General features: G+C 48.9%; 1 protein-coding gene and 2 long non-coding RNA genes across 18 annotated transcripts in view; 1 reads left to right on the top strand and 2 right to left on the bottom strand.

Annotated features, from left to right (window-relative positions):
• The first annotated feature begins 11,192 nt into the window (after positions 1-11,192).
• Positions 11,193-23,966, top strand: part of MECOM (MDS1 and EVI1 complex locus) — a 464,332-nt gene continuing 451,558 nt past the window's right edge. For 14 of the 16 annotated variants that reach the window (XM_083503883.1, XM_083503882.1, XM_083503847.1 and 11 more), the window contains exon 1: positions 11,207-11,490. In XM_083503883.1, the coding sequence (XP_083360009.1) occupies positions 11,454-11,490 (37 nt within the window). In that variant the 5' untranslated portion in view covers positions 11,207-11,453. Of the gene's footprint in view, positions 11,491-23,966 lie in introns of all 16 variants that reach the window. The other 2 variants (XM_083503849.1, XM_083503846.1) reach the window with 1 other exon arrangement.
• Positions 14,116-15,388, bottom strand: LOC310707579. The gene is made up of 3 exons (XR_014526597.1): positions 15,185-15,388; positions 14,539-14,641; positions 14,116-14,430 (listed from the first exon to the last, which is right to left on the bottom strand). It is a non-coding gene; the product is annotated as an uncharacterized lncRNA (long non-coding RNA).
• Positions 21,562-23,966, bottom strand: part of LOC310707511 — a 55,044-nt gene continuing 52,639 nt past the window's right edge. The window contains exon 3 of the long non-coding RNA XR_014526528.1: positions 21,562-21,763. This is a non-coding gene — a long non-coding RNA (uncharacterized lncRNA). The remainder of the gene's footprint in view (positions 21,764-23,966) is intronic.

Below are 23,966 nucleotides of genomic sequence, written 5' to 3'. Positions count from 1 at the left end.
GCAATATTATCCTTTAGAGAAAATGCTCTGACATAGTAACTAGTTGGGTTGCCCCACTCTCCATTTTGGTTTATTTTGCAATGCCCCTGGCACAAATTAAGTGCGAATTAAAGCACTGGTGTGCAAATGTGTGAAATGTGCCCCCATTCCCCCTGTATACATAAAAGACAGTTCCTAAGAAGACGAAAAACATGGCAGGGACAATGCAAAGACACTGTTGGGTTTATCAGAGCCACAAATCAGGATTAGTCCAGACACCCATCTTGTCTCCAAACCTTCTTTTAGCACCGGAGAAGCAAATGTAAATAAGATAACGTATGTGAATGCGCACACATCTGGCCCCCACCCTAGGAAGCCTCCAGCATCACACATTTTAGAAATTAAATTCTGGAAAGAGCCACCGGAACAGGGTAGAAATCACACCCTTCCTGGCGAGAGACGGTCCCACGCCAAGTCTCACGCTTCTGCCATCCCTCCATCTGCAGTTCCGCGTTGTGGCCGGGAGGGGGCAGCGCAGACCAACCCGTTTGCGCTCAACCAGTAGCGTGTGAAGCCGAGACGGTTCTGTTTCTTGCAAAAGGAAAGGAAAATAAGTCGGGCCATGCAACCGCATCTGGCGGGATCCATTGCAGACTTGGCAACGAGGCATCATTCCCACGGCGGGCAGACAGGACGAGCTTCTCTTCTCGCTATCTAGGATGCGCAGATCCCGAGCGCCGCGAATCAGAAGGGCTCTATTTTCCTTCGAATTATACAGAGGCTCCCGAAATCTCTCTCTCGCTCTGTCTACACAGACACACGGGAAGAACCCAGGTCTCTGGATGAAACTAAAAATATCACCCAGGGCAATAAAACTAAGGTCTTTTCAGCTTCTTATACTTCCAGGGGAAGAGTTAAAGCACGAGCTGAAATCTCTCCCGCACTGATATCCAGTTGATTGAATTTTGGCCGCAAATCGTACACAGGGCGTTTCTCATAATAATTTAGCCCGAGATTTATTCATTCGCCTTAAAGGGGGGGGGGGAGGCGAGATTCCTAAATCACCATCGCGATCGGAGGTATCCCCCCCCCACCTCGAACAATTAGAGCAGACAAGCCCAGAATATAAGTACTGTTACTTGGGAGTAAGTGCCCCTGCTTTTTTGTTTTTGTTTTAAACGAGATCCAGGAAAAGGTGTCTTATAAGAGAGAGCCTATGGAGGCGCTTTTAACGGATCCGTGTTTTTTAACAATGTTTTTGCGCCACTGCGGCCCCACTAAACAGTGGATGCATCGTTTTTTGGATGCTGCCTACAGAATAAAACATGGTCTACAGTATCATGGTGGTTTTATTTAATTTGCACGAAAAAAATCATATGAATTCATGAGGATCCGTTTAAAATCAGCTGGATCCGCCTTTTACCCTTTTCCCTTTTAACTATCGCCCTCTCTTTGGGCCCAAGACTCGCCAAAGGGCCAGCAGAAACATTTCGACCGTCGGCCGTCTTCTGTTACGCGGCGAGCCACGTGTACGAATCGAAGGTGTAAACCCTGCGCGCACTTACTCGGGAGCAGGCGTCGTGCAGAGACCACGTGCAACTTGACTGTGGGGTGTGTGTGCCAACTTGAATAAAATATTGGGGTGGCCCAGGTAAGCCCCGTCCTGCAAACTGATCACATGATGCAGGCACATGATGCATCGTTTGAATGGCAGTGCCCATCAACTTGGGGGGGGCGTACCCTCAAAGATTTTATTGAGGGAGTTGGCTCCTATGCCGTTGAGGAAACCAACCTCGGGCACCATTGCGCGCCTGCAAGCCTAGCCTGCCCCTGATTTGCCTGGCGCGAAGCCCAAGGGAAGCTCTGGGGGAACCTGCCCTCGCCAGAGCCTCCATCTATTTCATTCCACCTTTAAAATCAGCCCCGGAAAGGGGGCCCCGAATTCTGCGCCACCACAAGCGGCGTGGGACGCGCCCGAAGGTGAGGCGGGATTGGAAGGCCCTGGGCGAAGAGGAAGCCAGGCGAAGGGCGGGCAGCTCCAGGAAGGCCCCTTCTTGCGCAGCCGCCGCAGCCGGAGGAAGAAGCAGTTGGCGGGTTTGGCTTCCCTGCGACCGCGCGGGGCGAGGCGCCGCTTTCCGCCGAAGGGGCGCTGCTGGCACGGCAGGGGATAGCCAGCTTCCCGGGGACTGGAGGGCCGCGGGTGCGAATTCGGAGGCGTTGTTTCGGCGCCGGCGAAACACGCGGCGGAGAAAGAAAGCAGGAACGCCTAAAACCCGGATTAGGCAATGCTCTCCAAGAACAAATGAAAGCTCTCTCTCTCTCGCTCTCCGCGGGAGAGGAGAGGTTGAAGGCCGCAATCCAGCCGAAGTCAAGCACGTGCACGCGAGCCCAGGCACGGGCCTTACTCGGGAGTAAAAACAAACACACACCAACCAGCCACAATTCGAGAGGCGCTGCACCGCGCACAGGATGGCGGAGCACGCTGTTTACGCGGGAGTAGGTCCCGCTCAATTCAAAGGGGCTTGGCTCCGAGGGAAGCGTGCGCTGTCTGGTCTACCTGGGAATAAGCCCCATTGAGTACTATCTGAGCAGGCAGGAGGATCGGGCTGTTTAATGGCCTCTGCTTCCGGGGGAGGGGAGCGTGCGCTTCTGGCCACCCCCTTCCTGCACGCGCGCGCTTTCTCCCGGGGTGCGAAGCGCTCTTTTGAACCCAGGGGCTGGCTGCCCATTCAGATCGAGGGGATCGAGCCCCTGGATCTTTAATATACCGTATATATAAATATAAGTTTGTTTTGAAAAATGCATGTATTTAAAGGGCAGTATATTTTCGCATTGCCCCGGTCCTTCCTTATAACGTCTGAAGCGAAAGCGGAATCAGCCGATCGCATTCTCTCCTCCATCCTTTTATAGGCTTTACCAGGCCGGTTTGCTCCCCGGGGTGGGAGGAGCAGGAGATTCAACATATATTCCGGGAGGTTTTTGGCACTCCGAAAGTTTCCAGAGTGATGTGGGTGATGGCGGCGGACGGAGGGAGGGGGAGTCCTCCTCCCATTGATTAAAATCTCCATATTTGTCTTGAGGCATCTGGGGTTTATTCAAACTTTCCCGTGTCTCTCTCTCTCTTTCGCCCCCCCCCGTCCGCCTCACTCCTTTCTCGTTCCCCCCACCCCTTCCTTGTGCATTTGTAAAGTAGCCCCATCGAGAAATGATAAATATCCCTGTTGATCACTTGATTGATTACCTCTCGGAAAGGTCACGCAAGCTCGCAGTAATTTCCTTTCGCCCAGGGCTCCCTTTTCCCACTTTGACTCTGAGCGCGACAGTTCCAACTATACAGGGGCCTTCGCTTTGATTTTAACCCCTAAGTAGCCCCCTGAAGAAGGAGGAGAAAAGAGTAGGGGGGCGGGAGGGAGGGGAGGAGAGAGAGAGAAAAGCCCACAATGCAGAGGCAGAAAAATCAGAGGTAAATAAAGGCAGCTAAGGTCCATTTCATACCCCGCTTCCTCACCAGCCCTCTACGCCCATTGAAGCAGATCAGTAAGGTTAAAACAGAGGAGGGTCTTGTAAAGGAAAAAGATACCACCTTAAAAAAAAAAATTCTTTTAACCACCCCAGAGCCTGGGGGAGGTGAAAGTGTTGTCTGAATGGCCCATTTGTGACTCTCTCTCCCTCTCTCCTGTGGTCTAGCACATTCAACTGTAAGCAACGAGACACGCTATTAATTTACCCAATGCAACCCAGGGTCCTGAACCCAATTAATTTCTAATAATTATAGCCCAAGGGGGCTTGGGGGCGGGAGAGTTCCTTCCCACCCACCCCTCCCCAGCCAATGCCACTTCACGCCACCGAGGTCAGCATATCATAATAAAAGTGTGTATTTTGAAAGCGATCTGTAGGAGGCTGAGTTGCTGCAACGGCTGGAAATTGTTTCCATTTTGCCTAATTGAGCCCCATGGCTGAATGCTGGGAGTCCCGAGACTTTTAATATTAATATTAATAATAAAAACATTTTTTTAAAAATAAAAAGTTTCTTTTCTGCCCGGGCTGGGGGGAGCTTCCCAGTATCAGCTGCGATCAGCTCGCGAGAGGTTTAATTTCTTAACAGCAAAAACCTGAAATCAAGCATTGGGTAAACAGTGCTAATAATTGCCTTACAACGATTAAATTAATCTCCCTGCGTTGGTAGCTAGGAGAATATATATCTATACGAGATTGAATAGCAGCAGGTAGAGTTCATTGCACAAAAACAATGGGGGCTACAAACGCCATGATCAAGGGGAGGAAAGGAAGAAAGAAAGAAAGAGGAGAAAAGAACCGGCGCTCTCTCTCGCTTTCTCTCCGCCGCGCTTTCCAAACAGACTGCGGGGCATGTTCAATTAAGTTCAATGTGAGGAAAAGAAAAATTTCCTGTTCCATAGCAGAAGGCATTGAAAACTCTGGACGTCGGGCCATTTCCCTGTAACAGGCATTTAAAAGCATGCCAGTGCCCGCAATGCAATTCCAACAACCCGGGATTATAACGCCGGAGACGGCGCACCGTTCTTTAAGCCACGTGGCGGAGTATTTTTTTTTATTTTACAAGCCAGGAGGCGGGAGGGGGGTGTCTCCTTCGGTCGGGCAATAAACGCGCCCAGCCTTTATGACCGCCACCATCGATCCTTTCCTTGCACCCGCCCTGCCACCCCTCTCAAATTCGGACGTTTGAGAAGGAGCGTCATAAGCCATATATGTATATTATATTATTCTTAAAAGCAAACAACAAACAGAAAAGCCCACGCCGCCTCTCTTGCCCTAAAAGCGGCATGGAAACGGATTCGTGGTCGGTGAGATTGGAAGGATGGGTAGAAAGCCCTGGACGGCGCCCTCCTCGCGTTCCTCAGGGCTTGGGGATCTCTCGAGGCGTCAGGATAGGGCTCTGGCGCGCGAGAAATAAATGCAGACCGGAGCGGTCCGCCTGATGGCTCTGTAATCGAAAGGGAGAGTCGCGCAGGGGAGAGGGAGGGGTTCCCCGACGTCTGGTTGGGGCTCCCTGGCTTGCGAGTCGCTTGAGATTGGGAGCAGGTGAAAGTGACCAGGCGCAGGGGGCCTGGAGCTGGACCCGAATTTTCTCCTCTCTCTGCGCCGCGGGAGGGTCTGTTACTGCCCGGGGGACCGGGAAGCGGGTGAGCGAGGGGAAAGGTCAAGGGTTTGCGCATTTAGCTGAGACAGTTTATATATATATATAACCCTTGCATTCCACCGCCTCCTGGTTGGGTGTTTCGTCCGTCGGAAGAAACGCTTTACAAATGCGTCGCGTGCGCTGCCACACCAACCTCCCCTCGCCTTTGATCTTGGATTGGGAAGAGAAAGGTGGGTGGACTTTCAAGGCCCGCTCCCCTCCCACCTCCTCCTTTGACGTTTTGCAAGGTGGCCCCCTCTGTCAAGTCGGAAACTCCCCCGGCGAGCGACTTTTCTCCCAGCCTCAGTTTCCTCATCTATGAAATGGGAAGAGTGTAACGCTCGCAAGGGTAGTTCAGAAAACCCGAGAGTATAAGGAGGACACCTTTGGCAACTTTCTTGTGCTACCTTCTTATGCTCCACGTGCAAGGAAGTCTTATTGAGAGTTTTGTTTTTCTTCTTTTTTTTGCTGAGTAAAACATTCTCGGTGTTAGTAGGTGCACGCCCCATTGATTTCAATGGGAACTTCAAACACGAAGTCGAATCAGTGAGGCAAAAGTATAATGTATATACCGTACTTGATATTGGGTGGGTCCTGCCCTTTGGGCTAAGGAACCCAGTCTTGCAGGCGCTACAAGTCCCATTGAATTGAATGGGATTTACTCTCCGGATTAAATATATTGAAAATCACGCCCCAGTGCTGCACTCCTGTGAACACTTACTCGGGTATGAACCTCAGCTGAATTCAGTGGGGCTTAAATTCGAGGAAAAGCGCTGTGGATAAGTGCATAGGTGCCATATGACAGAACAATAGGAGGCTCGGCCGGCGTCGGCTTAGGTAGCTCACGCGGCAACTGTTGCAAACGTAGTTGCTGTATAGTTAAGGACACAACCAAAAGGACATGTTCATATTTATTTTTTAAAAACTCCCAAGTACAGTATCTGGAGTATGCCTAAGGGGGAAGAATATTCGCAATCATTTCTGCAGAGTAAAACCCCGCACCGGGGGCAAACCACGTTTACTAGAATGCAAGTCCCACTGGTCTCAGTGACATATACTACAAAGGAAAGCTCAATTTGTGAGAAAATTCGCCTGACAGCAAATCCCATTGAGCTCAACGGAGCTTGAGTAGAATGATTAGGATTGGGTTCTAAAAGCCAGATCCTGTGCACGATTACTCAGAAATATGCCCCCTCCAGTTCAGTCCGTCTAACTTCCAAGTAAGGAAGGGTGCCCACTACAGGGTTTGCCCACCATCCTGCACATTTACTTGCGAGTAAGCCCACTGAACTGAACGGGACTTACGTCTGGGTGAGGACTGTCACTGCACTTAGATTGCAGCCTTTTGCTATCGTGGTCAAAATAAAGGCAATGCCCGTTTGCCAAGGGCACCCAAGAAGGTGTCAGACTCTCTGCATAAATTATATATTATTGAAGCTATGTCCCTCCTTTCATCCGAGTCTTGGATTCCAAGAAGCTCAAGGCAGAGAGCCCACCCACCCCGCCTTTCCCCCTCCCCATTTTGATCCTCGCAACAACCCGGCGAGGTAGGTCTGTTCAAGCGCCGCGAGAGCGACTTGCCCAAGTGAGCTTCGTGCCTGAACCGGGCTTTGAACCCGGATCTCTCCCACACCCCGCCTCCCGTGTAAGCACCGACTGTCCTAGGTCAAGACCAAAGACGCTGCCCACTATGCCCGACTGCCTCCGGCTCCCACGATCCGCTAACGCGCGCCCGCCAGCCGCCAGCCGTTTTGCTGGGTGCGTAAACCAGACTGCGTTATTGCGCAGCGCTTGGGAACATCGGGAACGCCGCAGGCTGGAAGTCTATAAGGTTCGTTCCGGGCAAGCGCTCTCCACAAAGGAGACCTCCGGGTGGACAACATGGGCTTGGGCAGCTAAAGCACGCGGGAGAGCGAGGAGAGAGGGGCTTTCAGTGGACGGATCCTGCCCCACTCTCTCGGCCACGCAGCAGACTCCAGCCAAAAGTCTGCCCGGGCCTGGAGAGAGCGAGAGAGAAAGGGAGGCGAACGGAAGAGGCGCTGCGAGAGGAGGCTTTCAAGGTGATAATCCTGGAAGTCTGCCTCCGTTTACACAGGCGACGGGGGAAGCCAACAGGTGGCGGCTCAGGCAGAAGAAAGACGGCCATCCTCTCCGCCTCCGTCGCCGCCCCTCCTCCTCTTCGGCTGGCCTCCTGTGCCTTTAAGAGCTGCACATTCAACAGGTGAAGCAGCTCCAGGAATCCTGGTAGGGCAGAAATGGAGAGAAACATCTCACCTGTTTGAATCTCTCTCCATCCTGCCCTGGGCTGTTAAAAGGCACGCGAGCCCCGCTCGGAGAATCTGAAAGGTGGCAATGGCATCCCTTGCATATAAAAAAATGAAAAATGAAAAAATGGCGGGGGGGGGGGAGACAGCAGAAGGTGCATTTTGATGTGCCAGGGAGGGGCACAGTTAACTGTTTCCTTGCTCCTCCTCACCTTAGTCGCCACCCATTTCTTCCGAGATGGAGACCATGCCCTCTCCCTTTCCTCCCTCTCTTTTTACCCTAACTGAATCGGTGTGTAGATTTCTGTCTCATCTAGCTCTTTAAAAACAACAACCAATAAATAAATAAACTCTGTTCTGGAAGTTAGGGCGGGTAGTATTTGACATCAGCACAAAAACTTACATTGTAAAGTTAATTATGACACGAAGTCCAGCCTTTCCAAACGGAAATATTTTCCTTTCAGGTCAGCTCAGGCTAGAACTTGGGCGGACCACCAAAGGGACCTTCGGTCTACCTAGAACAGCCCCCCCCCCAATAATTCCCTTTGTAGGGGATCCCCTTCCAATGCTTTTTGCGTCTTTCCCGCGGTGGTCTTTAACATATTTCGACGGATCACGTCCAGCAGACTCTTTTCAAAAGCAGCCAGGCCATATGCCGCTGAGAAACTCACCTCTCACCTGCTTGAAGGCAGTAGCCCTCCCGTTGTTGCTATTCGGAGGTAGACTGCTCCTGTATATGTAGGTTTTACTTAGTTCAGCCTCTCACCAACCTCCGTTGGACGAGTTATTCTCGACTTATTTGTTTCACTTCAAATGAATACGCTTTAGAGGGAGTTGCCAATTCATTTAATTTTCTCCCTTTAGAATTTTTTTTTAATGTACACAAATAGGCTTCAATTCCAATGCATTTTTTTCCTTTTTATGAGAAGGGGATTATTACTTTTTTTAAAAAAAAAGAACCCTCGTTTCCCCCCCGCAAGACCACCTGTTCTCAATTTTTTAAAAAGCAACACCTCTCAGGGATTTTAGTAATGTATATTTCCCACCATTCCCATATTCCACGGCCTCTTTGAGGGTTAGGAAGCGCGCTTGGCCGTCTCCATGCTAGCAAACGACAAAGGTCGCTCAGGAAAGAATGTAGAAAACTTGTGCTTTCCTAGCAAGCGCCCCTCGGCTTTTGATCTTGCGCTTTTGCCGAGCTGGTCGCTGCTGCAAGTGAAAACCCCCGACCCTGGGTCTCTCCCACTTTTACAGTACAGCTAGATCCGATGAAAATTGCTCAAAAATCAATTCCACTGATTTCAATGAAACCTAGGCCCATGCAAGTGCTTAGATTAGCTGCCAATGCACCTGACTCTAAGTATGCTTACTCCGTGGCAAGTCCCACTTGTCTGCATATCAAGAATGCAGAGGATGCTAATGCTGGCCACAAATGATCCAATCTGCGTTAAATCGATGTGGCTCTAAATCGTATGGAAATGGAGCTTGAAAGCGACTGACTCCGACGCTGGGCTGTGACCATCAATTCAGAAGCGACTGGCTTCCAATCATTGTGTTTAGGATCGGATGCCTCTCCTGTCCCAGGGTTCAGGCAGGGGCCACCCCCAGGCGGGTGGAGAGACGGGGAATCCAGAGGAGAAGGTGCACCCCCAAATCCGGAACAATTTCCTCGCGCAGAACTGGCTCAGCATCGGGGCTGAGAGACCGTAATTTTCTTTTATGGCGTCTGGCAGGATTTTGCTACAGATATTAATGGGAACATAAATAGCGCCGAGAAGGTATTGAACAAAACTGTTTAGTGCAAGGAGGTTGTTCTGGAGCAATTTTTTATTTTATTTTTATTTTTTTGCAAAAATCATTATGTAGCTTGGGTTGATTCATTCCCCAAACAGGAGCCAGTTTCTCCCAAGCATGTTTTCGATAGATGTTTTCGATAGATGTGCACCCCGCCCCCGCCGCCGCTCCCCGCTTCAACCATCCCTTGTCATTAAAGCGAGTGAAAGGAATCTGATTTCATGATCGCCATCTAGTTAAATATGTATCCAGGGGAAGATTAAAGATATGATAGGATCCCTGTGAAAAAACAAGGGTTAGGAGGGGTGTGCAAATACACCCCGCTCCAATCTGCATCCATTGCCCCGATCCTACATCTATTACTTTTGAAGTATCTTCAGGTGATTTAAATGCACCCCCTTATTTTAATTTGTTTTAACATCCTAGGTGTGTTGTTTATATTGCAGAATTGCACTGCTGCGCGATCCTGCACGTTTTCTTGGAAGTATAAGGGTGCTCGGGACTGCAGCCACGCAGCCCAAACCTAAGCACGTTTACTCGGAAGTAAGACCACTGAATTCAATGGGACTTTCCTCCTAGTAAGCTTTAATATTAATGCATCTATGAATTGTATATTCATCGGGGAACTGAACGAACCTTTGGCCCTAAACAAGGCTGACTTCTCCTACAGTCCCTATGCACGCTTACTTGGGAGTAAACCTCACAACATTTCTGAGTAAATATGCTTAGGATCAGGCTACTCCTGGCTTAGTTCGACCCGAATTGACTTCCAGAGTGAGGCGGCGTTCCACTGCGAGTCCGACTGAAGCAAAAGGGGGCTTACTTTCAAGTAAACGAGATTAGGATCGGGACCTAAGGGTCCCGAGCGCTGGGATGCGACGGACGGCATTGCAACCCGAGAGAAGCAAGGTCGGGGAAACCACCGCAAGTCCCACCGGGATGAGATAATAGAGGGGCTACTCTAGAGTAAGGGGAGCGGAGGATCAGAGCCAGAAATGTGCCTGGAAGGGATAGTCCTGCCGATCAACTCTTCCCCACACAACCCTCTTCGTTTGTACTTGGCTAAAGGACAGAGGGGGGGACCCATTGGCGTCAATGGGTCTCCTCTGGAGTCACGGTGCGACCACTTAGCGCGCCTCACGGTGCCTTCTGCAAACACTAACAGGAAAGTGTCAGTGCAGTATCTCAGAGCCCGGGAGTTTGCACCGCCAGGCCTATAGGGATAACCGAGAATCATAAATATTTATTCTCCTCCCTCTCCGCTTAGATATATAGGTGTCAGAAGGAAGCGGCTTTGCGGTTATACAAAACTAGGCTCCCCTCTCTCTCTGCCTCTCCGGGATGGCGGCGGGGCGCGCGCGGTGCGGGGAGGAGAGACTCAGACTCCCTCGGGGAAACTCGGGCAGGTCCCGTGTCCGTCTGAAAAGACGAGGCTGCGAGCCTCAACATCGGAGAGGGCCCCCCCGCAACCCCCAACCTCTCTGTCTCTATGGGTGGGTGGGTGGATCCAGGGGACGCCGGGTTGGTCCACTGCACATAAGCGAAATACCGGTAATTGTTGTGCTGGTGAGAAAAGTGTGTGTGTGTGTGCGTGTGTGTGTCTGCGGGTGGGGGGAGCGCACCGGCCAAGGGCGCACGAAGAAGAATCGCCGTGCACAATTAATAAATCGCAGCTCGTATCAGCTCATCATCCGGCATCTCTTAAAAAGTCTGCATGGGCGCTCATGTCCATTGGTTTTCTCTGCCTGGCTTAGATTCCCCCAAGCGAGCAAAAGAGAGATCTCCACACATCCCCCGCCCCGCGCCTTAGTCCCTTTCCTGCGATCTTCTGCCCAAGATCCCTTAAATCCAAAAGTGAAAGATCGCTCCAAACTTTTTTCTTTCTTTTTGGCGGCGCCCGGGAGATGTTGAAAGTGGGGGGGGGGGGAATTGCGCGGGGGGAGGGCGAGCGAGAGGAGAGCGAGAGGGAGAAGCCGCCCTTGCGCATGTGCGAAGGTGTCCAAACTGACAATGCTGGAGAAGATAGCAAGCTTTGGGGTTGGGAGAGAGAGAGAGAAACAGAGTGAGTGAGAAAGAGAGAAAGAAAAGAGTGGGGGAAGCAGGAAGGAAAAGAGAAAAAACAACAGAGAGAGGGGGAGAGAGAGAGATAGCGGGGGGAAAGCCCCTCCATTGATTTCCCTCCCCACCCCCCCATCCCGACCCCAGATACCCCCCCACACAAGCAACCATCCAAGCAACGTCCGCGGGATTTGGCAGCAATGCGATCCAAAGGCAGAGCGAGGAAACTGGCCGCAAGTAGGTGCAATCGCTCTTTCTGTTGCGCGCCCCCCGCGCCCCCCCCTGCGCCCCCCGCGCTCCCTTCTGTGCCCCACTAGGCGTCCGGGAAAGATGTGGGTCCGTGGGGTGGGATGGAGAGGGCGGGGAGGGTGGGGGTCAGCCACTGGCCCCACAGATCCGGCCCGCCCCCGGCGCAGAACTGGCCCCCGAGAGCCTCCGCTGCCCAACATCCATCCACCTCGCGGCTGGTTTGCTGGAGAGAGAGAGAGATGGTGCGCGGCGGCGCGTTGCGTTTCTCTCTCCCCTCTCTTTTCTCCCCACTTCCTCGCCTCGGACGCGGGGAGCCGGGCGGGGGGGGGGGTGGAGAGGTCCCGGCTGGGCTCCCTGGCTTGGCTTGGCTGTGCCCGGCGCTGTTTGTGTGTTTGTCTGCCGGGGTGGCGGCGAGAGGGAGAGGGAGGAGGGGGGGCGGGGAAGGATCGCTGGTGAACTTCAGCCGAGGCGGCGAAAGAGTTGAGGAAAAGTTCAGCCGCGCCGAAGAAGAGCGCCGCAAGTTGCTCGCTCGCTCGCTCGCTCCGCCGAGGGAGGGAGGGAGCCAGAGGCTGCAAGGACGCCGAGCGCCCCTAGTGGGCGCTGCCGGCTCTGTGAAATAAACATTAAAAACAAGCGTGTGGGGAAGGGAAGGAGGGGAGGCCGCGAAAGCAGCCGCAGGAGGAGGAGACGATGGTGGCAACCTGCAGCCCAGGAGTTGGAGCGATGACTTTGCTGGGACAGGTTGGGTGCAGAGGAGAAAGCATGCATGCACTTAACGCAGCAGCAGGGGACTCCTCGCCAGCTGACGGGGATTTTTTGTTTTTCCTCCTCGAGTTGGGGGTTGTCCATTTCAAGCTGAGCCTCCCCCCCCCCAACACCAGGGCAAGATCCAGCCGCTCCGGGCTTTTGGGAGAACCTCCTTGGCTCGAGTCGCTCTGGTCAGCGCGGAAAGACCCCCCCCCCGCGGTACACGCAACTTAGCCAAACAAACTCGCGCTCTGCGCGTGTGAACGCTGCTTCTTCGGCGCGCGCACGTGTGCAACTGCCTCCCCCCCCCCGACCCGTGCACACGCGTCTCCCGTTCCTGTGGCACGTGCAAAAGGAACAACCCGCAGCATACACGTGTACAGGCTGGAATATTGTTCCAGGAAAGGTTGCCTAAACAACGACGAGTCCTCCTTTTCTAGTTCTGGTGCTATTATTTATATTTTTTTAAGTGGGGGCAAGTGTGTGAGTTACATAACAAAGCAGGAACGAGCGATCTCGGCTTCCCTACCAGTAGCGGCCTCCTTTTCCTTGTTGAAAGCGTAAAATCATAATAACAGCAGCAGCAATAATAAAAGGAATATGTTCCGTCGCGGAAGGGAGACTTACAAAGTTTTCCTTCGCTTGGGAGTTCCGGCTCTTTCCGCTTGGTAGTCCTCGGTTGAGGTGGCCAAACTGGGCTGCCTGAGATTCTCAGCGGCAGCTCCCAGCTGGATCTCCTTATTTTCCTGTCTGTTTATTTCACATATTTAAAAAAAACTAATAATAATAATATCCACTCAAGAAGCAGCTAGAGCTGGGCAGTTTCAATTTTAACTTGATGCAGTTACAAGGCATGTTTTGAAGTGCGAGCTCGGTGAGGTGGAAGCGATTGGGCCGCACTTTTCTTTTTTTGCTCTGGCATCTTTGGAGACCCACGATGATCTTGTCAATTTCTCGCGTCCTCCTCTAACAGTTTGCTACAGACTGCAGTGGCGGCTGGCAATATTGGGGCCGGAGTCTCCGTCTATCCTTACGAGCCGATCAAGCATTATGTGTGCGATTCTCCATCTCTCCTCCTCCCCTCGCACAGCCGGCCATACATACAACTTACTGAAATTTCCATTGACTCCACCGCTATGGAAACTTACATACAAAATGTGCTCAGGGCTGCACTCCTGTACTTTAGCTTGGGCTTGAGACTCACTTGAACATGCTGGGAATTGGGATTCACTTCCTAGCAAACGTTCAAAGCACCATCGGGCTTTGTGCGAATGCAAACCGCGCAGTAATTTCAAGTTTACTTCTTTTACGTTTTCTTGACTGCAACCCGCAGTGCAACAGATACAGCCTTGCATCGTTTTTTTGCAAGGGAGCTGATTTCTTGTGCATCCTGTCCCCTCAACCCATCTATCTAGCCCCTGGACAAGTCCTCTTTATTTATTTCATGCTATTTTTCTGTTTGTTTCCCTGCACTGATACTTTGATTTCCAACTGGGGGTGGGGAGAGAGAGAGAGAAAGGTGGCGGCGAGAAGGGCAGGCAAAACGGTGCAGACGTTGTGTGACATTTTTAAAAGGCCGATTATTTGCTTGTTTGGGGAGAAAATCGCGCGCGGGGAGGGGGAGGGAGGAGGGAGGAAAGAGGAAAGCACAAGATCTCATTGGATTACTGTCTAATTTTCTGTGAAACAGACCAACCCCCCCCCCTCTTCCTCCACCTCGCCTGCGTTTGATTAGCTGGTTTTTGTTCCCCCAAAAGCAGATGTATCCAGTCGACACAATTTGAAAACAGATCCGTTATTCATTTAATAAAAAAAGGAAAGTTGCAGATGCGCCGATCGCAGCAGATGCGTAAAGATTCCCTTATCTAAAGGCACCGAGTTAAGTCCAGTAGCAAACCCAGCAGGGATCTTATTTCTGGCGCGGTCCGTGGCTGATGTTCACCGCAGCTGTGAGATAGTCTGTTGCTGCCTTTAGATACGGCGCAGAGCATTCGCCAAAACTTTCTGACGTGCCTTGAGATGTACAAGGCAGTGCAGATGCACACTTAGGAAGCTGCGTGGTCCGCCTTCTGCAACCCATAGGTTGCAAACGGAGAGAATAAGTGCAGCAGAAACCGCTTTCCCACGTTTACAAACCCTGTTTCTTTTCGGCTTCGATCACCACGTCAATGTCGCTGGCGCCTGCAGAATTAAATCGTTGATTTTTATTTATTAAAAATGTCTACAGCTTTCTCCCATTTTCCCGTTTGCGCACCTCCCTACACCCCCCCCCCAATCAAATAAACTTACTATTCATTTACGAAGTTATATGAGGTTGCCTCGGGGCGGGAGAAAGCACGATCAAGCTGTTCTGTAAATGTGATTCTTAGGTTGGAAGATACGCACGCTTTACCTGGAAGCAAGTTCAATTGAAACCCGTGAAACTTATTTCTAAGTAAACCGAGCTGTCTATGCCCAAATTCAGTCAAGTCCGGCCTGTTCCTTAAGCAAAGCGAGACACTTTAGGTGATAAATGGTTTGTTCTTAGAAAGCAACGCAAGTTTAAGGTTATGTGGCCTGATTTTAACCTTGATCATATTAAAGATATTCGCTGTTTTTAATTAAAAAAATTGAAAGCAACAGAAAAGCGACAAAGCTTGTGGATGATGGGGCAAGTTGGAAACGGCCGCATTATTTGGAAAAACATAATTTTAAGTCGCTGAAAAATGAACTCGCAACATGCTAGCCACTCTGAGACTGTAACAGTTCCAGAGAATGTGCAGCCTATGTGTGACATTTACCGTTACGTGGTCACGATCCGAGCAAAGAGAAGCGCTTTTGGGGGTCGCAAGCCTACACTTTACCCGGGAGCAAGCAAACAAGAGTGGGGCGCACTTATTATGTGTCCGCGTAATTTACTCCGATTGCAAGGTGCCAATCCACATAACGCACTTACTAGCGAAGCAAAGAGTAGGACGTCTTGACTTCGACGGCAGAGTTCCGCACGTGTTCAGATCTCTTCCCCCATTAAAAAAATAATAATAAGTGGGACTTTGAACGCGTCTCACTTGGGCTGGATCGGGCTCTCCCCGCGGGCTATTCTGGCGCCTCTGCTCGCACGTGAGAACCAGCTGGAATCGACGCTCTTGCTCGGGCTCTAGGGGATGCTCAGGGAGGGTTAGGGCTCTCCCCCACTTCTTCTCCCCACCCGCCACCCGCCCGGGCCTAAAATCCCCTACGGAGGAGAGCGCGACTTTCTGCAGAAGAAAATCCCACTCCGCGCAAGCGAACTAGGCGGCCGGCGCAAGCCCCGCTGGTAGTGGTTAGAGACACCCTATAGCCCCGTAAAGAAGCAGAAGGTGATCAGATTAGGCGAACACCCGTGCCTTATAAAAGGAGTTACTTGTACTTTTACACTTTATCACCAGTCTAAAAAAAACCCAAAAAACACACAACACACCACCAAAAAAACCAGGCAATTGGAGCAAGCCGCGATGGATCCAGGTCTCTCCAACCCTTTGAGAGAGTAAGATAACACTTTACCAAGTTTCAACAAGTCCCCCCCCCCTCCCGCTCCGACGCTTGTGAGTTTGCCCTCTGCCTCTGAGGGTTTGCTTTTTTTTAAGAGGAAAGGGTAAGAGAAGGAAAAAAAACACACCTCGCTTGAGTAAAAAGCAAAGCAGACGAACCAGACTTTATTTCCTCGCTTTGTTAGGACTCCTCATATTGGGCTATCTGATGAGTCCCAAACACGCGAGGTGCTTTTTATGGAAAGGCTTGTTTATTTGCCATTACTATCCTCTCAAGCTTTATTTTTTTATTTTTGCATTGGCCACCTTGGGCGCAAATAACCTCCTTTCGTGCAAACAAAATCGAGCAGCAGCAGCAGCAACAACACAATCCGGCGTTGCTGTTGGTTTTCGCCGCTGGGAAGTGGGGACGGGGGTCTCTTTCTGTTTGGAAGCGGAGCTTGGCCAAAAGATGGACCGCGGGCGGTGTTGGTGGGGCGGAGAGAGCCCGAGACAGGGAGGGGTGCGTCCCGTGTTTCCGCCACCGCCGGCTCCCACGCTGACGGAGAACTTGGTCCCTAGTCAGAGGCGCATCCCTCCGTGTCAACATCACTTCGCTTAGCAAGATGCCAAGGCGTTCAGTCAATAGGCGTCTAGCGTGAAGACCTCGCGCCCGCAGCGCGCATCATCGCTAGTTTGCACACTGGGCGAGAACTTAGCTTAACCATCCGCCTCCGCCCTCCCCCGCCCCCTTAGCCCAGCTGAGACTGCTTGGAAACTCTTGGACCTGCTTATTCTCCCTCTCTTCTCCTTATGCCCAGGTCGCATGATGGGCTGTCTCTTCCCTCAAAGCTATCCTCAAACCCCTCCTTTCCCGGGAATTCTCCCCCTTGGGATTCCTTGCCTTCCATTTCCTTTTCTTTCCTCTTCCTCCATGGCGGTGTGGTGGGCAACCCCTAGGCACAGGGCGGCAGGGGCAAATGTGGTCCTTCAGGGCTTCCTCTGTGGCCCTTGGGACTCTCTCCGCCAGCCACGCCCCTCGCTGGCTCTGCTCTGCACCCTTCATACATGGGTCTGCCTGGCTGGGAGGTGTCCATGAACTCTGATACTGTAATGCCTCTTGCTTGCCTGAGTAAAGAGGAATGCATGAATGTGTAGAAATCAGCCTACTACCAAAGGTAACATTTGCATTCCTTGTTCTGCCAGCTTTTACTTCTGTCCCTGGCCTTCAGGGTTGAAAAAGGTTCCCTATTGCTGCTTTCTGGTCGTTCAGACTGTATGATCCTTGAGGCACAGACCTGAATCTGTGTTGGTTTATTGTTTGCTTGTTTCTCTGTGTAGAGCTACTAGTGCAATGCGTAACTCAAAGGAAGAGCAGAAGAGAGGCAGATGGAGGTGAAATTACACAAATCCCAGGTGCAACAGCAGAACATACAGTGGTACCTCAGGTTACATATGCTTCAGGTTACAGACTCCGCTAACCCAGAAATAGTGCTTCAGGTTAAGAACTTTGCTTCAGAATGAGAACAGAAATTGGGCTCTGGCGTCGCAGCGGCAGCAGGAGGCCCCATTAGCTAAAGTGGTGCTTTAGGTTAAGAACAGTTTCAGGTTAAGTACGGACCTCCGGAACAAATTAAGTACTTAACCCGAGGTACCACTGTATTTAAGATCTCTTCATGCCAACCAGTTGCCTTCAGGAACATCTACCTTTTATTCCAAATTTTAAAAATGGCAAAAAATATTGTAAAATCCTATTCTTGTATTCCACTTTAATTACTACTTCCCCAAGTGCATTTGCCCAGTAGCCATAGTAACCACATAAGAATGCATTGAATGAGTGTGTGAGTGTGTGCAGAATCCACCTTTTCCAGCTGCTCCTATTTGAATATGGCAGAATATTGAGCCTGTTAGGAAATAATTCATCTTCGTTAAGTGATCTTGAATTAATTGCAGATAAATTATGCTGGTGGTTGTGGGGCTGACTATGAGTGACTATGAATTGAGCCAGCGGACTTGCATATGCAAGATCATTCTGCTTTTAATCCCAGACATACAACTGCTGCATGCATGGATCCCTTACGTAAAATCTTTGGAGAACTAAGGAACAAGTTTAATAACCTCTCCAGCCCAGGGCCTTAAAATAAGGGGTAGCAGAGAAGCCCTACAAACAAGAGAAGGCAGAATACCTTCAGTGGAAGGAACTAACAATAAGAAACACCAAGACTCTATCTAACTAATGTCACGACTGGACCTAATGGTCAGGGGTCCCTTTACCTTTACCTTTAAGGGCCATGCTGGGAGGTGAGGGCTGGGACTTTTCAGGATCTGTGTAGGGACAGCACCTGAAAACAGATTCTGATATTGCTGGGGCTATTTTGATGACCTATTTGGTTCAAGACAGCCATGGGGAGAAACTTTGCTTGGCCTGCGTTCCCAAGCACAATGGAGACCTTCTCCAGAAGCCCTGCTCTGCTTTCCCTCCTCTAGTTGAGGGACAATATTATTAGGAATATAAAAAAGCTGCCTTATACTGAGTCAGATCATTCATCCATCTACTCTGACCAGCAGTGGCTCTCCAGGATTTTGGGCAGGAACTTTCCCCAGCCCTACCTGGAAACCCCAGGGCATTGAGCCTGGGACTTTCTACGTGCAACACATCTGTCCTTCCAGTCAGCTACAGTCCTTCCAAAAGGGAGAGGGCCTTTTCAGAAGTGGTGGCCTGACTTTGGAATGTCCTTCCCAAAGCACCTTCCTATCTGCCTAGGCATTTAAAAATAATTGTTGGAATTTTGCTTTCTTCTGTTTTTTTTGGTAGTTTTTCAGGTTTGTATTTACCCCCTGCTATGCTGTATTTCATTATATGCTGATTTAAATTTTTTTATGTTGCAAATAAGTTTTATGCACACTTTTGCATGCTACTCCGGCATGTTTCAGTGATAGGTAGTTAAGCAGTATTTTTTAATATGTATAGCTGCTACATTGAGCATGTGAATGAGCATACATTGGCAAATAGTGGATTTGGCTTTTGATCCCACACTGTAAGCCACTGGAAATATGGCTTAGCAAGGGCATATTATATAAAGCTATGGTCAGAATCATGAAATCAGAGAATTGTAGAGTTGGAAGGGACCCTGGGGATCATCTAGTCCAGTCCTCTGCAATGCAGGAATATGCAGCTGTCCCATACGGGGATCAAACCTGCAACCTTGGCCAAACACTGTAACCAACTGAGCTATCCAGTTGATGTACATGATGCTCTCCCTACAGACCAGAAGTGAGCATGGACTAGCCTTTTCCTAAATCTGGAATGTGCTGGAATATTCACATGGGCAGGTGCACTATATAGCTTAGGAGCCTGCAAGGAAAAGTGGATAGAGAAATATAGCCAGCGAAGGGGCCATGAGAACAACCTAAGGAGCAGAGTATGAATGCTCATGCTTAGGGTAAAATGGCAATTTATTCCCAGGATTCCAGTAGATGGCATCTGTTGCAATTCAGTATCATAAACATTATAGAGGGTTCAGTGGGACATAGGTTGTATCCATTGCTCAATGTCACTGGGCCCAGGGACACAGTATTCACATAGACACATAGGAAGTTGATATATATAGTCATACGTCATGTTACAGACGCTTCAGGTTGCATTTTTTTGGGTTGCGGACCGCCAAAACCTGGAAGTACCGGAACGGGTTACTTCCGGGTTTCAGCGGCCGTGCATGCGCTAAATTGCACTTTGTGCATGCGCAGAAGCGCCAAATCGCAACCTCCACATGCACAAATGTGCCGCTGCAGGTTGCGGACGCTGCAGGTTGCGAACGTGCATCCCACACGGATCACATTCGCAACCCAAGCGTCCACTGTACTGAATCCAGGTCACTGGTCTATCCAGCTCAGTATTGTCTACACTGACTGGCAGCAGCTCCTCAGGGTTCCAGGCAGGGATCTCTTTCAGCCCTACCCAGAGATGCCAGGGACTGAACCTGGGATTTTCCTCATGCAAAACAGATGCTCTACCACTGATCCTCAGCCTGTCCCCTTGATTTTTTCCACTTTGCTGCGAGATTAGATTAGATTGGGTGGTACCAGGAATCAGAGATGACTAGAGAGTTGTGATCTAACAGGATTTGGCATTTGCTTTTGGTATGTGAAGAACCACTCAAATAGTAATGTTTGTGAGACAGCAATCAGTCTGAGCAACAGGGAAGCCTCTTTTGTCCCAGAGAAAGGTTAGCACATGTCTGCTACAAGGGCTAACTTGTATAACATTTTAAAATTCATTCTGATGAACATGATATACAGGCATTTCAACATGGTCTTTTAGATGGTTCAACGTTTGTTAAAGTTGTAACCTGGCCCATGCAAGATTAGCTTGTGTGAATTCAGGAGTGGCATTTGAGGTTAAAGTGAGATTGCAGGAGGGGAGGATCAATATTTGCAGTAAGATTCAAAGGCTTGCTGTTGGATACGTTCAATATTAAACTGCAAAAGAAAGTAGTGTGTTGGAAGAGTATTTGCTGTGACTCATTTTTAAGTATGCAATGATAAGGAACACAAGAAGCTGCCTTATACTGAAACAGGCTACTGATAAATCCAGCATTCTGACCAATCCATCTCAGTACTGTATGTATTTTACACTGACTTACGGTGCCTCTCTAGGATTTTGGACAAGAGTTCTTCGCAGTCCTACTAGGAGATGCCAGGGACTGAACCTGATGCCATTTGCATACAAAGTGTGTGCTCTGCACTGAGCTATGGCTCTTCTCCAAGCAATAAGCTTACTGTAAGCAAAGAGGCGTATGCCTTTGACATGCCTAGGTAGAACACAGATCTGTTTCATTGTTTATGAGAGTGTAGAACTAGTGAGCTGGCCAAGGGACATTCGTTTCTGAACAATAATCACATGTGCTCTGAAACACAGCGGTGCATTAATATAAGCTGTTATGGACCATGCTGTCCTTCTCTTCAAAGTCTGCTTTTAGACCGAGCATTGCCCGCTAATAATGAATGCCAGGCATCAAAGCCAGGCATGGATCAGACCCACTTGCCTGGGTGCAAGTTGAAACAGGGCTAGACTTTTATCCTAGGAAAACAGTAACTATGCTGAATTAAATTTTAAAAAGTTTTGGAGCTGCCTGGCAAGAAGCAGCCTTGAGGAGCCTTAGGGGTATGCTATAACTTTTGATAAGTTATTGTTGTTTTAACATTAGCCCTGCCTCGCATTTGCTGCCTTGCTCCCCATCTGCTCTACCTGCATCTTTGTAAATAAATAGGCACAGCCAAAAATACCGCAACTCTCCAGTGCTCTATTCTCCCAAGGAAACTGACCTTTTAAACACCCCTGGGACTTCCTTCCTCCTGGTAGATGTTATATCCTATAACATATATTAGAACTATATACGCTATATATAGCAAATGTACTATACAATACATGGCAAGCTATTCTGTCGTAAAATACACATCTGCGTTACATATACTTTATTGAGAAACAATAATACGGGTCTGCACACATACATGGGTATTTGGAATAAATGACTCATGAAAGTCAGATAATATTGAAGAGTACAAGTAGTACCACACTGTGTTTCTGAAGTATGTGTGTAAAACATAGAAACTTGAATAAAATTATCTTCTTGATCCATGAATGCATTTGTAATTATATTACAACTTTTCCTGTTTGTATGATCTATTGTACTTTTTAATGGGCATATTGTAACAGACATATACAGTGTATAGTTATTGGAAGAGAAAGTTTAATATTTCATAGATTCACAATGTACTGCACACTAGAATGATAGATGTAACAGAACAGCCTCTCTCTCTCTCTCTTTTACTGCCCCTTCATCTCTAGCCAGGAGTGGGGAATCTTTGGCCCATCAGGTATTGGACTCCAGTTCCCATTAGTTCTTAGCCAGAATGGCCACTGGGCAGGGGTGATGGGAGATGTCAGCCACCAGCATCCAGAAAGCTATCGGTACCCCCATCCCTGACCTTGGCTGCCTCTCTTTTTCTCATGGCAAACTTTGTATCTGAATGAAAAAGGGATACACATTTTGTTTAATTAATTAATTAATAAAACATAATAAAGACCAATGTTGTTGATAATAATAATAATAATAATAATAATAATAATAATAATAATAATTTATATCCCACCCTCCCCAGCCGAAGCCGGGCTCAGGGCGGCTAACAACAGTAAAACAGTACAAAAGTACAGCACAAACAACACTCTAAAATCATTCATTATAAAATAAATTCAATTCAAGCCACTCGCAACCATTGGGCCAGAGCTCCGCGAAGATTGCCGAGGGAGGGAGTCAGGCTGTGCCCTGGCCAAAGGCCTGGTGGAACAGCTCTGTCTTGCAGGCCCTGCAGAAAGATGTCAAGTCCCGCAGGGCCCTAGTCTCTTGTGACAGAGTGTTCCACCAGATCGGAGCCACAGCCGAAAAAGCCCTGTTTTATATTATATTATATTATATTATATTATATTATATTATATTATATTATATTATATTATATTAATTATTATTATTATTATTATTATTATTATTATTATTATTATTATTCCCTATTATATTATTGTTATTATTATTATTAGTGCATTTTTTTGCAAGGCTCTTGGCAATAAACCTTTCTACTACTATGTGGAAAGGTCTGGTGTATGTTTCCAGAGACACCTAGAACAAACTGAGGCTGACATAGCTCTTTTAATTCTACACTAATATCCCTATATATTCTACACTAATCTCTCTCTCTCTCTCTCTCTCTCTCTCTCTGTGTGTGTGTGTGTGTGTGTGTAAATTTTCCCAGACGTTAAACATTGAATTACCTTGCCAACATCTTTCCTTTTGTGGAAAGTGATTTGCAAGTGATTTGCTTGCAAAAGGTCCCAGGTTCCATCTCTGGCATCTTCAGGTATGGTTGGCAAAGACTCCCACCTGAATCCCTGGAGAGCCACTGCCAGTAAACATAGACAGTAGTGAGCCTAATGGACGGACCAATATTCATACTTGGTACAAGCCAGCTTCCTATGTTATTTCCCCAAGATTCCCCTTCCAGCCTTGGCTGCCTACTGTCAATCATCCTCCTTAATGTGAATTTGTTCTTTTACATTCGTTTTAAGTTGGAATGACCTTTATGGTGAATGGGGGGGGGGGAAGGCTCGGGGATGGCTTCTCCCCATCACGCTATCTTCAGATGAAACATGGCAGGCTTGTAAATGGATGCTGTTTACACAGGGGTACGGAAAACTTAAGAAATGTTTCTACAAAAGGGAAAGAACTGTTTACACAGGCCTTTGAAAAGTGTGACATATTGCTCTAGTTCCAGCACTAAAAAGCTAAACACTCTTACAGGCATTTGAAGTTCTCTGGCTGAAGCAACAGGGTTGGGCTCCGATTTAGATATGGCTTGTGCGTGTAACTAATTGCAATATATTCCCCCACTTGTGGGAGAGGAGAAGGCTCTTGCTCATAGGTTCTCCCTTGGGAATTGGATATTTGGCTCCCCGCCAGTTCTGTACAATGTCCACACTGACTATTTGAATTCCCAGACTCTATTTAACAAGTTTCTAAATAAATAAACTCATTGTCTGTCTGTGTTTTAAAATTATTTCACCTCTTTTGCAAAAATAAAAAAAAATAGAAAAGTGACGGAGTCCTATTACACTGGCTTTGCCGCCTGGCTTTTTCTTCCAGGCTCTTTCTAAACAAAGAGAATCGCAGCAGATATACACTTAAACGCAACCTGTAACTGCATAGGGTGGGAAGTGAAGAGAGGGATGGGCAGTGTGTGGCTGTCAGATGCATATCTAGTCAGAGCTAACACCAGAGACAGGTTCAGAAAGTCAGTTAAATATTAATCCTTTGGAAAAGGAGACCTGTATGCCTGCCATCTCTCTGGCATGACCCTGCAGATAACTGAACAAGAGGCAGGCCCTGTGGGTAGTGTTCATTCCTATTGCCATAAATGGTGATTGGTGTCTGTTTCACTCTTGTTGTTTCAAGCTCAGGAGTTGCTGATACGAAGTGGGAATGCTGAGGTTGTTACCAGAGTCAGCGTAATTCTTTTCTCAAAACCATTTGATCGGAACAGTCAGGCTGCAATGGGGTGGGGGAATCACAGGTTCCGGTGGCCAAAAGTGCCCCTTCAGATCTACCTCTCCTTGGGACTCTTCCTGGGCCGTGCCCATTCCCAGGCTACACACCCCTGAATGGCCCTGCTCTGGATTCT

Source organism: Podarcis liolepis (assembly GCF_965112155.1).
Source record: "Podarcis liolepis genome assembly, chromosome: 5".
Lineage (NCBI taxonomy): Eukaryota > Metazoa > Chordata > Lepidosauria > Squamata > Lacertidae > Podarcis > Podarcis liolepis.
Note: the sequence above shows the minus strand (reverse complement) of the source record. Positions and strands in the feature narration are given on the sequence as shown.